The sequence below is a fragment of the Echinops telfairi genome, unplaced genomic scaffold (genome assembly GCF_000313985.2).
Source record: "Echinops telfairi isolate 266 unplaced genomic scaffold, ASM31398v2 ScPeMD7_7466;HRSCAF=8504, whole genome shotgun sequence".
Lineage (NCBI taxonomy): Eukaryota > Metazoa > Chordata > Mammalia > Afrosoricida > Tenrecidae > Echinops > Echinops telfairi.
In genome coordinates this window covers 4756211-4769272 of record NW_022111366.1, presented here as the reverse complement: position 1 = coordinate 4769272, position 13062 = coordinate 4756211, and the positions used below count along the sequence as shown (strand labels likewise).

The window sequence follows — 13062 nt, the reverse complement described above, 5'->3', positions numbered from 1 at the left end:
AATTGCTATAGGATAAAAGTGTGTATGAATTTTCAGCAATTCTTTAGGCATTTAATCCTCACAGTGGAAATTCCACGGTCGGGCAGTCAACACTTGGCTACATAACCAAATGGCGGGTGGTTTGGACCTGTCCAGGGGTACTTTGGAAGGAAGGCCTGGTGTGGTGTTTCTGAAAATCCGAACATTGAAGGCTTGAGGGGAAGGACACAGTTCTGACATGGGGGCTCCAGGAGTCCAGTTGCCTTGATGAAGCTGCTCAGAAACCAGCATCTTGTCGGTGTGAGCTGTCTTCCCCACGTAAACGTCAAGTGAACCTAACTCTCATTTCTCACCCTTCACTTCCAGTGTCCCTGGCCAGGACATCCCCCAAGATGACAGACGAGAGCAGCAGGACCAGGGAATGTGTGTCCTTCAGCGTGCTGAACTGGGACCAGGTTAGCCGGCTGCACGAGGTCCTGACCGAGGTCGTCCCGGTCCATGGCCGAGGCAACTTTCCGACCTTGGAGATAACTCTGAAGGACATTGTTCAGACCGTCCGTGGCCGGCTGGAGGAGGCAGGCATCAAAGTGCAGGACGTCCGGCTGAATGGCTCTGCAGCTGGCCACGTCTTGGTCAAAGACAACGGCTTGGGGTGCAAAGACCTGGACCTCATCTTTCACGTGGCTCTTCCAACGGAGGCAGAATTTCAACTGGTCCGAGACGTGGTTCTGTGTTCCCTTCTGAACTTCCTGCCCGAGGGCGTGAGCAAGCTCAAGATCAGCCCCATCACTCTCAAGGAGGCCTATGTTCAGAAGCTGGTGAAGGTCTGCACCGACACGGACCGCTGGAGCTTGATCTCCCTCTCCAACAACACCGGGAGGAACGTGGAGCTGAAATTCGTCGACTCCATCCGGCGCCAGTTCGAGTTTAGCGTGGACTCTTTTCAAATCATCCTGGATTCTTTGCTTGTTTTCTACGATGACCCCGATAACTCCATTTCTGAGCACGCCCACCCCACGGTGATCGGGGAGAGCATGTATGGGGACTTTGAGGAAGCCTTTGACCACCTGCAGAACAGACTGATCGCCACCAAGAACCCCGAGGAGATCCGGGGCGGGGGGCTTCTCAAGTACAGCAACCTCCTCGTGCGGGACTTCAGGCCCACAGACCAGGAAGAAATCAAGAGTCTGGAGCGTTACATGTGCTCCAGGTTTTTCATCGACTTCCCAGACATCCTCGAACAGCAAAGGAAGCTGGAGACCTACCTTCAAAACCACTTTGCCGAAGAAGAGAGAAGCAAGTACGACTACCTCATGACCCTTCGCAAGGTGGTGAATGAGAGCACCGTATGCCTCATGGGGCATGAACGGAGGCAGACCCTGAACCTCATCTCCCTCCTGGCCTTGCGCGTGCTGGCAGAACAAAACATCATCCCCAATGCCACCAACGTCACCTGTTACTACCAGCCAGCTCCTTACGTCAGTGATGGCAACTTCAACAACTACTACGTTGCCCATCCTCCAGTTACCTACAGCCAGCCTTACCCTACCTGGCTGCCCTGTAACTAACCTTGAGACCTAAGGGTGTCCGCAGTGGGAGACCCTGATAGGGCAAGGGCTCTCAGGTAGGGGAGCCTCTTTCTAGATGTAGGTGTTTGGCTTTTAAAGGGGAACTCAGCTCTGATTCTGCCTTTTTTTTCTCCCACCCACGTCCTTCTGTGTACCCATTGGTAAGGGTCTGCAGTGTATCATGAGCCAACAGTAAAGGGACCCGTCTTTCAGCACCACTTTGGAAAATGCTAGAGGAAGAATGGCATACCCACATGCTTCCAAACTGGACACCAACACGCCGTGCCCCACACATGAACATGTGGGGATGGAAATCTGTGTCATTGAGATTGGGGAAAGCTCGGCCGGTGCCGGAGAGGTGTCGAGCTAATTGGTTCGCCTTCTCAAGGTAGCCTGGAGTCATTGGCTGTGTCTGCCCTCCCTGGGGATTCTTGGCAGGGCAGTTACAGAAAGTTGTGCTGATAGTCTGTTTTCTTGTATCCACTTTAAGCAGACGTAACATAGTGAACCCGAGGGTACCCTAGTGATTTACTTTTTCTTCAAGGGATTTAGGTCTATCCCAGCAGCAGAGCTGAGGGTTCCCGTCATCAGTAACCCAAAGGCAACAGCTGGAGAATTGAGATCTGGTTAGAAGTGGCTTATGGTTTAGATGTTGCGCTGTTGTGCAAAGAATTGTGTGAAACTGCTAAGAGGAAGAAAAAATTAAAAAAAGTTTCCTGAAATGTAACTTGAAAGAAAACTAATAAAATAAAATGTGGAGCCTAGTATTTTGGTGGTGGGGGGTTGACTAAGTAGGAAACGTGAGAGTGCATCACCCCCTCCCCCCCACCCCACCTTTGTTCTTTAGAGTAAGGAGTTTGTATTGAATGACTTCCCCTCATCAGCTCTTTTCATGGCTGACTGTTTGTGATCGGGGATTGTGCTGAGTCTGGCGTCCTGACATGCTGGCAACTGACATGAGGGTCTTCCCATGTTTTCATTGGAAACCCTATATGGTTGCACCCTAATATAGGACAAGTTTTTAAACCAAATTATTAAAAAATGAAAACAAGTGTGATTTCCTCCCCTAGGTGTGTGTGTATATATGTGTGTGTTGCTTTTTCTCTTTCACATGACAGCAAATGAATTCCGGAATTTCAGCAGACCTGGATGCCCGTGGAGTGCCCTGGCTTCAGAGTGCTAACCTGCTGCCTCTGGGCTGGTGTGTCTTGGAGCAACTGAGGCACACTGGATGATCATGTGGAACGATGGATTCTAGTGTAGCTGGGAAAACCGAGTGAATGAGTGATCGTCCTTATTCCAGTAGATTTGGTCCATGCTTGCTTGTCCAGTACTTTTGAAGAAAAACAGTGTTAATCTCTAGTCCAGAGCAAGCTTGCCTGAGTGGGAGAGAGCTAGGCTAATCTTGCATTCCTCGTAGACTTAGAATGAGGGGTTTTGTGTGTCAGTGTTTTGTGGGATCTCTTAGAAAGCATCACTTTTTAGAGTATCAAGGGCAAAGACACTTAAACTATTGCCAGCTTGGTTTTTAAAGTTACTACTTAATCAAACTCATGCTTCTGATTTCGGCTTTCCTCTGTGATCCTGCAAATTCCCGTCCTCTGACCCCGGTGGCTGTCCTCCGCAAGGTAGGCAGTGCAGTTAGCTTGAAGACAGGCTTTGCAGAAACGAGCGTTTTGCTATTTTTCGGGAGACATGCGTTTACATCGCTTCTGGGATGTGGTGCCGTGGTCCGCCTAGATGTAAGCTGATCAGAAATGACTGAGGTCCAAGACTTGGCTGGTGTCCAGGTGGTGTGACGAAGCCTCTTGTCAGTGTAGCCAGGTCCTGTGCCCTGTGAAGCCTCAGTTGTATTTGGATTCGCTTTGAGTCAAGACCAGCTCTGCATGGTGTGTGGGTCCCAAGGGTGTGTCCTTGTTTAAAGGGGAAGCAGATCCTAATGAAGAGCGAATGCCGACTTCCCAAACACCCTGGTCATCCAGGAATGACATCTTGACATATTTGTTGAACCAAAGTTTTGAAATGTGATGGAGCTGTTCAGCGTAAGCACTTGCTAGCTTGTTTCTCACAGAAACCAGTATTGCGTCTACTTAGAGGGCTTGTGGAATCAGGGTAATGAGATGCTGGTTGAAGATAGGGTCAGATGGCATCGAGTAATTAAAAGTTCTAGTTTGTCCTCAAAGTTCTTTCTGCTTATTTATATAGAGAATTTTTTTTTCTTATCTGGTAATAGTCCTTAAGAAAAACACAGAAGTGGCGAGAGATTTCCAGCTGTCTGATTCTATACCCCATCGAGGGAGGGCCGCCTGCCCATCACCGGGCTTGCCATCTTGGTAGCTCTTTACCTGCACTTTCCTTCAGCTCAGCAGCTTCTGTAGTTGGAGAGTGGACAAGGCTGCCTGCAGTTCGGGACACCATGCCACTGGCCAACATTGCACTTTGAAAACAGCCCATGGCCAAATGGGTTCTCCACTTCCTCCAGGAATCTTCTGCCAGTCTTAGATTACACCAGGTAACTTAGCTTGGGGGGGGTGTGTGTCCAGGAATTCCAGCTTGTCCTTCCCTTCCCTGTCCCTGCCCCTGTCCACGCACCAAGCCCGGGGTGTGAGGGGGTGGTGTAGCATGGGCTTGGCAGTGGCAGACAGCACTAAAATTCAAGTAACATGACCCAGTCTGTATGGAAGCAGTCTCTCATTTACTTTCAGGACTCTGAACCATTTTCGGGTGCTTTTTAGAAGTAGACAGCCTATTATCCCAGCTTGCAGCCTGGAATCAGGTTCAAGGGTATCGATTCAAATGGTACCTTGTTCTCCATGTATTGGTAGATGAGTACACACTAAGTTTTGGCCTTGAACTTCAGTCTCGCCCTTGGCAAGGAGACTTTGTTCCTCACTCACCAAATTCAACTCTTGAAACCAAGCTCATGGTTTCACCAGTGCCTTCCTTCGAGAGCGCTTGCTTACTTACGACTGCAGGTGGGTTGACATGGCCCAGGCCGGGAGGACCCAATTGATGTGTGGGTTTGGAGGAGTTGGGTCGATGGCTGGTTCTTGTTAAATGGTACAGATGTAGTTTGGCATTCGTGTGTGTGTGTGTGTGTGTGTGTGTGTGTTGGGTTTTTTTTGCATTTTTTTTTGGTCACCCCCACCTCAAGTTTGATTTTCCTTGGGGATTTGAGCTACAGCCAGCTGTTCATGAAACCTGAATTTTGCAGTGGCACCTTAATCACATTGCTGAAGATCTGATGCTACTTGTCCTTGACCACCCCCTCTAGCCTCTTACCTTCGTGGTAGGTTGGCGTTTTAACTAGTACCATTTTTATTCGCCTTGGGGAAGTGGTGCCGCTCTATAAAGCAGCCCCCCTGGCTTTAGGAATAACTCCTGTCTGGCTCACTTTTGGGGACTGGTGCCTCATCTTAGGGTGAAAACCCTTAGGTTCTTTGTTGGAGCGCACCTGCCCTCTCCTAGTGAGTGAATTAAAAAAGTTATCCAACATTTAATAAAAGCAAAAAACACCCAATACCCTTACATTCTCAGGGGCCCTTTCTTCCTGTCTAGGGCTCTCTGCTAGGGAGAAGCCTTTGGGTGGTTTCTGGAAGTTGAGAGAATTGCGAGTTCCCAAGGTTAGATTCCTATCTGTAGTCTGGCAGAGACCAAAATATCACCGACGCCACTGGAGTATATTCCAGTTCAACCAACTACTCCAGGGTACCCAGGGAGCTATGTAGGGGGAAATACTCAAAACCAAATCAAACCAAAAATGTCAGCTTTTCAGAATTATTTATGACTTGTAAGGTGAGGATCAGGAAAGAAATGGGTCATTTTATGCATTCAAGTGCCTGAATCTTGTTTACCTATCACTTTTTAAAGACATAGCTTAAGTGTAAGATGAAAATGTTTGGCGTTTTGCTTGGGCTAGTGAGAGTTGGTACAAATCTCCCTGTGTGTTTGTGGAAGAAGGTGAGAAAGACCATCCACTACAGAGGAAGTAGTTAAAATAAGTATCTGTGGGCTTTAAAAAATTCTTTTTAATTTATCTTTTTTCTTTTAGTAGTGTTTAAAACTGCATTTAATTTTCTAAAGCAATGATTGATTTTCAAATTATTTCAGATGAAAAGATACCCATTAGAACCAATCGGAAACTTTTTCATCATTCTCGATTTGCTTCTAGTTCTTAGCAGTGCCTAAGACGCCTGAGCGGTCCTCTTGGTCAATGGTCACTGACCTTCTTTCTTACTTGATGCCAATGAAATCCCTTGTCAATGCAAAATGTGCTAGAACTTGATATGAAATAAAGCTTTGTGGTTGAGAAATAAAATGTGTCATAAAAAAACCCAAACCAAACTCCTTGTCAGCTATGCTTATTTCCTTTTGTTTTCTCCTCAACTGGCGAAGGATTTCCAGGTTATGGACAGCACATGCTGAATGGTAGGGGGAACAGCCGTCGGCAAGATCAACATTGGGTACTTCTCTGAAACACGATACTTTCTCTGGGGTGGAAGTGAGACGGTGTCCCTGGAGGGCCCATAATTCCAACATTTAGAATCAACTCCAAGGTTCTGGACCAATTTAAACTCCTCTATTCCTCAGGGTGTACCCTATCGTCTGATACTTAATGGCAGGTGCCATTCCCTCTGTACTTGTCTCTTGTCTAATTCAGTAATAATGACTAGTTTTCCTTGAACTTGACCCTAAATCTATTCCAATAATGGAACAATAACTCCCACCACATTATATACCTCACTGCCATGGGGTAAATGCTGATTCATAGGAACTTTTTTGGAATAAGTTACTCCGAGGACCCAGGGGAGTTTCTCTCCCCACCCACCCCTCACCTTGATTTGGGGCTCACCCCAGAGACCAAGATTCCTTCAAACAGATGGGATTGGGGCACTCCTTGGGCAATGTGAAGTTGCTACTGGGAACAGTGACCAACTTTATTTTGTGATTCCTTTGATCCAATCAACAATGCCCCTGCCAACCCGCAGCCTACATTGGGTTTATTCTCCAACCACCTATTGTGTGAAAAAATGCCACAAGTGCCCCATTACAACTCATCAGACCAGCCTTTCTAAGCCCTCATCTCTCTGCCCTCATGCTGACTCAGGCTCACCCCTTCCATGACCACTCTGCTGAATTTAACTCTTCTGATCCCCTCGATGACTTAGAAATGTCTCTCACTGTGTGTCAAATCTTTCAGCCTCTTGTCTTCAGCTGCTTTGTTGCTTACACATTGTAGATGGAGGATGAGGGTTCCCTGGAGTTCAGTAGACGTTGGGTCCTTCCTGGTGGCATTTATTAAGTAAGATTTTCCCTTTAAACCTTGACTGCAGGCTCACCCCGTCAATGGCATGTCTTCATCTTGGCATCGTCAATGTCTGCATCAGCCTCGTTGGACTTCTCGTTGACCACCTTCAGTTAACTACAGTCAACTACCTCCTCACATTGGCTAGACTTTGGAGCTAGAGCTGGTCATGAATAGTGACTTTTGACTCCCTTTATGAAAATGGGGAGCAACCAAAGAGCAATGTGATGATCTCATGCCTGTGATCCAGCTCCAAGGTCCTTTCCCTCCTTTATACCACAGACCATCTGACGTGTTCGTCGGCTCTAGCTTGGTGCAGCTCTTGGCCAAGCTAGATCTCCAAGCTTGCCGCTTGCCTGCATCTTTCCTGTCTTCAAAGGCTTCCAAAAACACTTGTTCAAGCCTCTCCCCTACATTAAAACCTGCTTCAGACCACCGTGTGCAGGATTATATGTCAGACTAAACACAATGTTTATAGTTGTTCACAGCTATCCCTAGTCTACCTTCTCGGCCTCCGAACGATTTCTGCCAAGTCATTTCGACTTCTAGAGCCTACGGTCATGTCCATGCATTCACACCACACAGCTAGCACCTACACACCTGGCTCAAAGGCCACCCTTTCCATCTTCTGTCTTCCCAGGCCGCTGCCACCTCCTCTTCCTGTTGTTCGGGTCCAGACTTGGATGCATCAGCACGGTTCCAGCCTTTTCTTCGGCTCACTGGTGAACACGTGCCTCCCACAGCACTGGCCAAGAGCTGGTGTTGCAAATGTTGAACGCCGTGTTGTCTGTCCCTGGAAGACTTTGGCTCAGTTCATCAACAACTCAGGGCTGCATTCTGGATATTTACCTAGAGATGTTGTAAAGGGGTGTTGTAATGCCTCCTTCCGGTGCCTGGAAAACATGTCCATCTGAGGCATGGTCCAGATCAATGGACCCACAGAACAAATTGTGTGGGAAGTGGCGCTCACTTCCCTGGGATGAGAAGCTGTGCTATGGACACCAGACCATCACAAGCTCTCAACCTTCTGAAGCAAGATTGCAAAAAACCTCCCGAACTCCCCAATACCTTTGCCCTCCTGGTGTGTAAGACTTCCCATAGTCCTGCCTTGTGTTGAGTCCACAGCACGAGAGATGGTCAGGTTGCCACCCAGTGTTTCTGCAACCCCAAAAGTCCATTCGAAAACTACAGAGGAGACCTGTGCACAGCGTGTTCTTGGTTGTAATTCGGGAATGACACCTGCTAGAGCAGGCTGACTGCTTTTAAGGAAACAGGCGTTTGTCAGGCCCCCTCTGAGAAGAAACAATGGCATTTCAGTCTGATGCTACCTCTCTGCTGCCTCACCCTGTACCCACTTCCGCTTGGGAGGCTTCGGGCCTGCAGGCCTTATGGCAGTTGGTGTGGAAAGCAGATCATGAGTAGAGCCCAGACTGGGCTGGAATAAGCCAGGAACCAGGGTGGTGCACCCCTTCTCCGTGGCCCCCCCATAAGCTGAGGGGCATTGGTAAGTTCAGATGACTTCCCCTGCCCTAGGGGACAGCAGCAGAGCCAGGACAAATGTATTTCCTGGTGCTTCTAGGACTGAATGTTACCTAGAAATGCTGCATGGCCCTGGCAGCAGAGGAATTATCAGTGCATCTTTGAGTCTCTTGACTGCCTCCTGCCACCCCCTACCCCACCCCCCACCCCCAACTCCCTGCCTAAGGAGGCAGCAAAAATCCTGGCTGGGCCATGTCTAGAGGCTGGATTTCATACCATATGTCTTTCCCTACCTGTTCAGAGTGATCCCTACCAAGTGCACCTGTTCTGGCATGGACTAGATGGAGGGACCCTTCAAGTTCAGGCTTTTTTTTTTTTTTATTTGAACAGTGTGTTTTATTTTTTTTAACATTTTATTAGGGGCTCATACAACTGTTAGCCCAATCCATACACACATCAATTGTGTAAAGCGCATTTGTACATCGTTTCTCAAAACATTTTCTCTCCACTTAAACCCCCGACATTAGGTCCTCATTTTTCCCCTACCTCCCCCCTCCCCCCTCCCTCATGAGTCCTTGATAGTTTATAAATGGGTATTTTGTCATATCTTGCCCTGTCCGACGTCTCCCTTCACACTTTTCGGTTGTCTGTCCCCCAGGGAGGAGGTCACACACAGTTCCATGTAATCGGTTCCCTCTTTCCTACCCATTCTCCCTTTACCCTCCCTGTTTTGCCACTCACACCACTGGTCCTATAGGGCTCATCCGTCCTGGATTCCCTGTATTTTCAGTTCCTATCTGTACCAGTGTACCTCCTCTGGTTTAGCCAGACTTGCAAGATCGAAGTTCAGGCTTTTATTGAAGTAGATCACTACTCAGATGCCTTTTACTGCAGATTGTTTCAAAAGATACTACAGGGAGATATGAAATGCAAGAGTCTCCGGCTTTTTCTCACCTATCTGGGAAAGAAGTAGCTAAGGTGTGTGTATGTGTAGAGAGAGGAAGGGGAGGGAAGGAGAGGCAGCAGCCTGACAGTGATTTTAACCTGACTCTTAAATTTCTACCCATTCCTCCAGTCGGGCGAGTGTATCGGCCTTTGCTCAAGGAGTCTGTTGGAAACAAAAGCAGGAGAAAGTGGGTTGGCAATTTCCGAGCATACATTCTGTTCTGTGAACTTGTGGTCGGCACGTAGGAAGGAGAACTCCCGTGTTACAGGATGGGAGCCAAAGGCTCAGCACTGCTGAGCTGTCCCAATTTGCAAGGCTTGGTATAAGACCAGGAGGCAGAACCTGCGTACAAAGTGCCTAAAGGTCTAACTCCAAGGCCCTATCCTTTCCTCTGACGAATCACCCTGAAGGTGCTCTCTAAAGCAGCAAGCGCCAGGCACATGGTACTGGCTGTGCCTGCCCTCTTGAGTGGGCCTAAGAGGTATTGAGTTGCCTGGTAATGGATCCCCTCGCATTGCTGCAGGAAAGGAATTTGTGGTGAAGGCCAGCAGCTTTTCTCAGACAACCTTCCCTTTGTGAATCAGGTGTGGGGGGACCGCCTGTGAGCTTGCTAACATGCCTGGGGACTCCACATCAAGTGCCAGGCCCTGTGCTTTGTTGTTGGTGCCAGTCTTGCTGCTAACCACAAGGTCAGCAGTTCAAACCTACCCACCAATCCTCTGGAGAATGATGAGGCTGTTTATTCCCATACAGATAGATAATACAGCAGTGGGGTTTTTTGTTTTCCTTTTAATGTGAAGCATCAGCGTTTCATCTTCTAACAACTCTGTGATAGGATGTTTACATTTACAATCAAAAGAAAGCAAAATGTGACACCACTGGTAAGTGGCAGAGTCAGCCCTGGCTTTCGGGGTGTCAAACTTTTAATCGCTCTATTGTGGGCCACAGGATGGCCTGCGGCAGAGGCACCTGTACCACTGCTGTGGATTCCAGCTCAGAGAGACCCAAACACTGCCACACCTTCCTCCCGTGGGGTGGCTGGTGGGAACCTTTTGCTTAGCAACCAAGTGCCTAACCCCTGTGCCACTAGGGCTCCTTGAAAGAGGCCCCAGAGAGCCAGTACCCTGCCTTTCCCCGCCTCCCAAGCCTGTTGTTAGTAAACAGAGTGCTTGTTAAACAGATTAACTGAAAACATAAATCAAGCCCGTTGATTAAGTAGGATGCCTATAATTGGATTGTGTCTGGCAAGAAGTTTTACATCGCAATTGACACTGAAACGGCATCCTTCCTTTCTCTTAAACAAGAGGCCACTTATTCAGTGCCTGCAGGCTGACAGGTGGGTGAGGTCCGAAGGGGCAAATGTGCACCAGTCAGGAAACCAGCTCGCCCACAGCTATGGAACAATGAAACCAAGAAGGGAGGGGACGCAGAAAACTAATAGCAAAACCCGAAGCAGTTCCTGGAGTCAAACACCTGCAGATCTTCACGCACTAAATATAGTGGAAGTTGGGCCATCTTATCCTTAAGTAAACACTACCGCTAGGCAGCCTTTTATGAAAAGGATCTTTACATTGGCTCACCACCCGCAGAGGCTGGGAGGAGCAGCCTTTAGGCAGCTCTGAATGGCCCACTGGCAGCCTCTTGCTCCCCAATCCACCCCTGCTCTCTCGGGGTCCTGTTCAAAACGTCCCTCTGTGGCTTGTGCCTGATTGTCCTTATGTGCTCCCCACCCAATACCACCCCCCCTCACCCTCAGCAGGAGGGATCAGTTTCCTTGGTTTGAAAGAGCATGGGGAAGAGAGCTCCCCACCCCATCCCCACCCTGCCCGCCAGCTCCAGCAGCAGAGCCAGCTTCTCAGCAGGCATATTTTCCACCCTGCTCTAGGTATTGCTGAAAAGAAAATGATTCTGTCTGTGACTCCGCCTTTGGCCTGTTGGTTGCTGCCGAATGGAGCACAGCCCCGATTTCAGGGAATGTGAAACTGAAGGTTTATGGCGTAGAGCTCCACAGAGGTGCTCTGGATGCTGCTAACACCCTCTTGTCTGGGTACCCCTTCTGCATCAGGCCCGGAGCGGGAGAGCTCGCTTCCTAGGCAGGGGAGCCGACACTCGGAACGCAGGGCACAGGCACAGCAAGTTCCCTCGGACTCCCTGAGGGACTTCGGGACCCACCCGAGCCCAGCTCTGGTGCCTCGCTATGATGCACAGATGAGGGCTGGCCGCGGACCTGTGTGAAGCAAGGTGTTCTACACAAGACCCGAGTCCATAGCAGGGGCTCATCCATGGTGTCCCTTACCAGCTGTCCTCAGCCTTGCAGGAGTTTAGAGTCCGCTAGGTAAAAGGACTCTTCCAAAGTCGTATTGAAAACATTCATGTGTATAGGCATTCGGAGTAAGGCAGACAGTTACTACACTGGGCTGCTAACTGGAAGGTTGGAGGTTCGAGCCCACCCGGCAGTATCTCGGAAGATAGGCCTGGGCTTCTGAAAGATCAGTCACTGAAAGCCCCATCGAGCATGGCTGTGCTCTGACACATGGGTCACCATGTGCCAACATCCGTGGCAACCAGTTTACCATCTCCTGTCTGCATGCTGCAGATTCTTCAGCTGTGTTGGCCATCGGGGGATAATAACCATCCTAAACCAAAACCACGCTCACAGCCACCAAGGCCATTCTGACTCAGCGACCCTGTAGGACAGAGTAGAACTGCCCCCACTGGGTTTCTGAGACTGTCACACTTTACCGGAGTAGAAAAGCTTGTTTTTCTCCAGAGCAGCAGCCTGTGTTTTTGAACAGCTGACCTTGCAGTTAGCAGCCCATCGTGTAAGCACTAGGCCATGCTGACTCTATGATTGCTGATGCTTATAAACACCCTCCACCCTCCACTCAACAGAAGAGAAACCAAAGCTCAGAGAGGTTTAGCAGTTTGCCATCGCCCACGCAGCTGCCGAGTGGTAGATCGGCCTGGGCTGCGCAGTTGTACCTTGGAGCCAGGGTGGTGTGTTCATGCCCAGATGGCATGGATTGTGCCCAACTGCTGGCTTGCAAGTCCAGGGCAGTGTCCAGTGCTTGGTCCTGGCAGACAGCCCTATTGCCACTGGCCTCTGGGTTGCAATATCATCACAATTCTCGCTAGACAGCCAATTAGCCCGATGCCCGCAGGAGGTGTTGCCAACTCAAGCAGTTCCCCAGAACTCAGGCCTGCCTCCCCTGACCCCTGGGCTGGGGGTAAGCCGAGAATGAAAGGCACGGGTCAGGGTGACGACAGTGAACCGCTCTTGATGACAAAGTCATTTTGTTCTCTCACTGAACAACTTCCCTGTAGCAGGAATTAGGATCTACAGGCTGCAGAAGCCTCTTGCTCCAGTGTGGCTGGCTCTTTTGTAAATGTGTGACTGGCTGGTTTTGCTAGGCTGTGCATATTTTTAATAATGGTCGTGGCCAACAAAGGAGGACTTTGCAACCAAGGGGCTGTTTCCTCCTGAAAAGCTGCTGTTTCTGAGGTTCCCCCACAGCCGGAGCCCCAGAGTCAGCCCCGCTCCCCCCCCCAGCCCCAACCAGAGCCTGTTCCTCCCAACCCAGGACTAAGGATTCCTCTCTCTCTCTCTCTCTCCCTCTCCCTCCTCAACCCGTGGGAAGGGCAGGTAGGGAGCCAAGCTGCTGTGGCCCAGCTGTGTGAAACCAACGTGGGCCAGCTCCTGACCCAACCAGCTGGGAAGCAGGCGAGAAAGAACTTACCGGGGGTGTTGTGTATTGCTGCAGGAAAGGAATTTGTGGTGAAGGCCA

At 49.5% G+C, this 13062-nt stretch overlaps 1 protein-coding gene across 1 annotated transcript in view; it reads left to right on the top strand.

The window, feature by feature from the left end:
• TENT5C (terminal nucleotidyltransferase 5C) overlaps positions 1 to 5886 on the top strand; it is a 30919-nt gene extending 25033 nt beyond the window's left edge. The window contains exon 2 of the mRNA XM_045283742.1: positions 346 to 5886. Within this exon, the coding sequence (XP_045139677.1) occupies positions 372 to 1547 (1176 nt within the window). The 5' untranslated portion in view covers positions 346 to 371 and the 3' untranslated portion in view covers positions 1548 to 5886. The remainder of the gene's footprint in view (positions 1 to 345) is intronic.
• The last annotated feature ends 7176 nt before the right edge of the window (positions 5887 to 13062 follow it).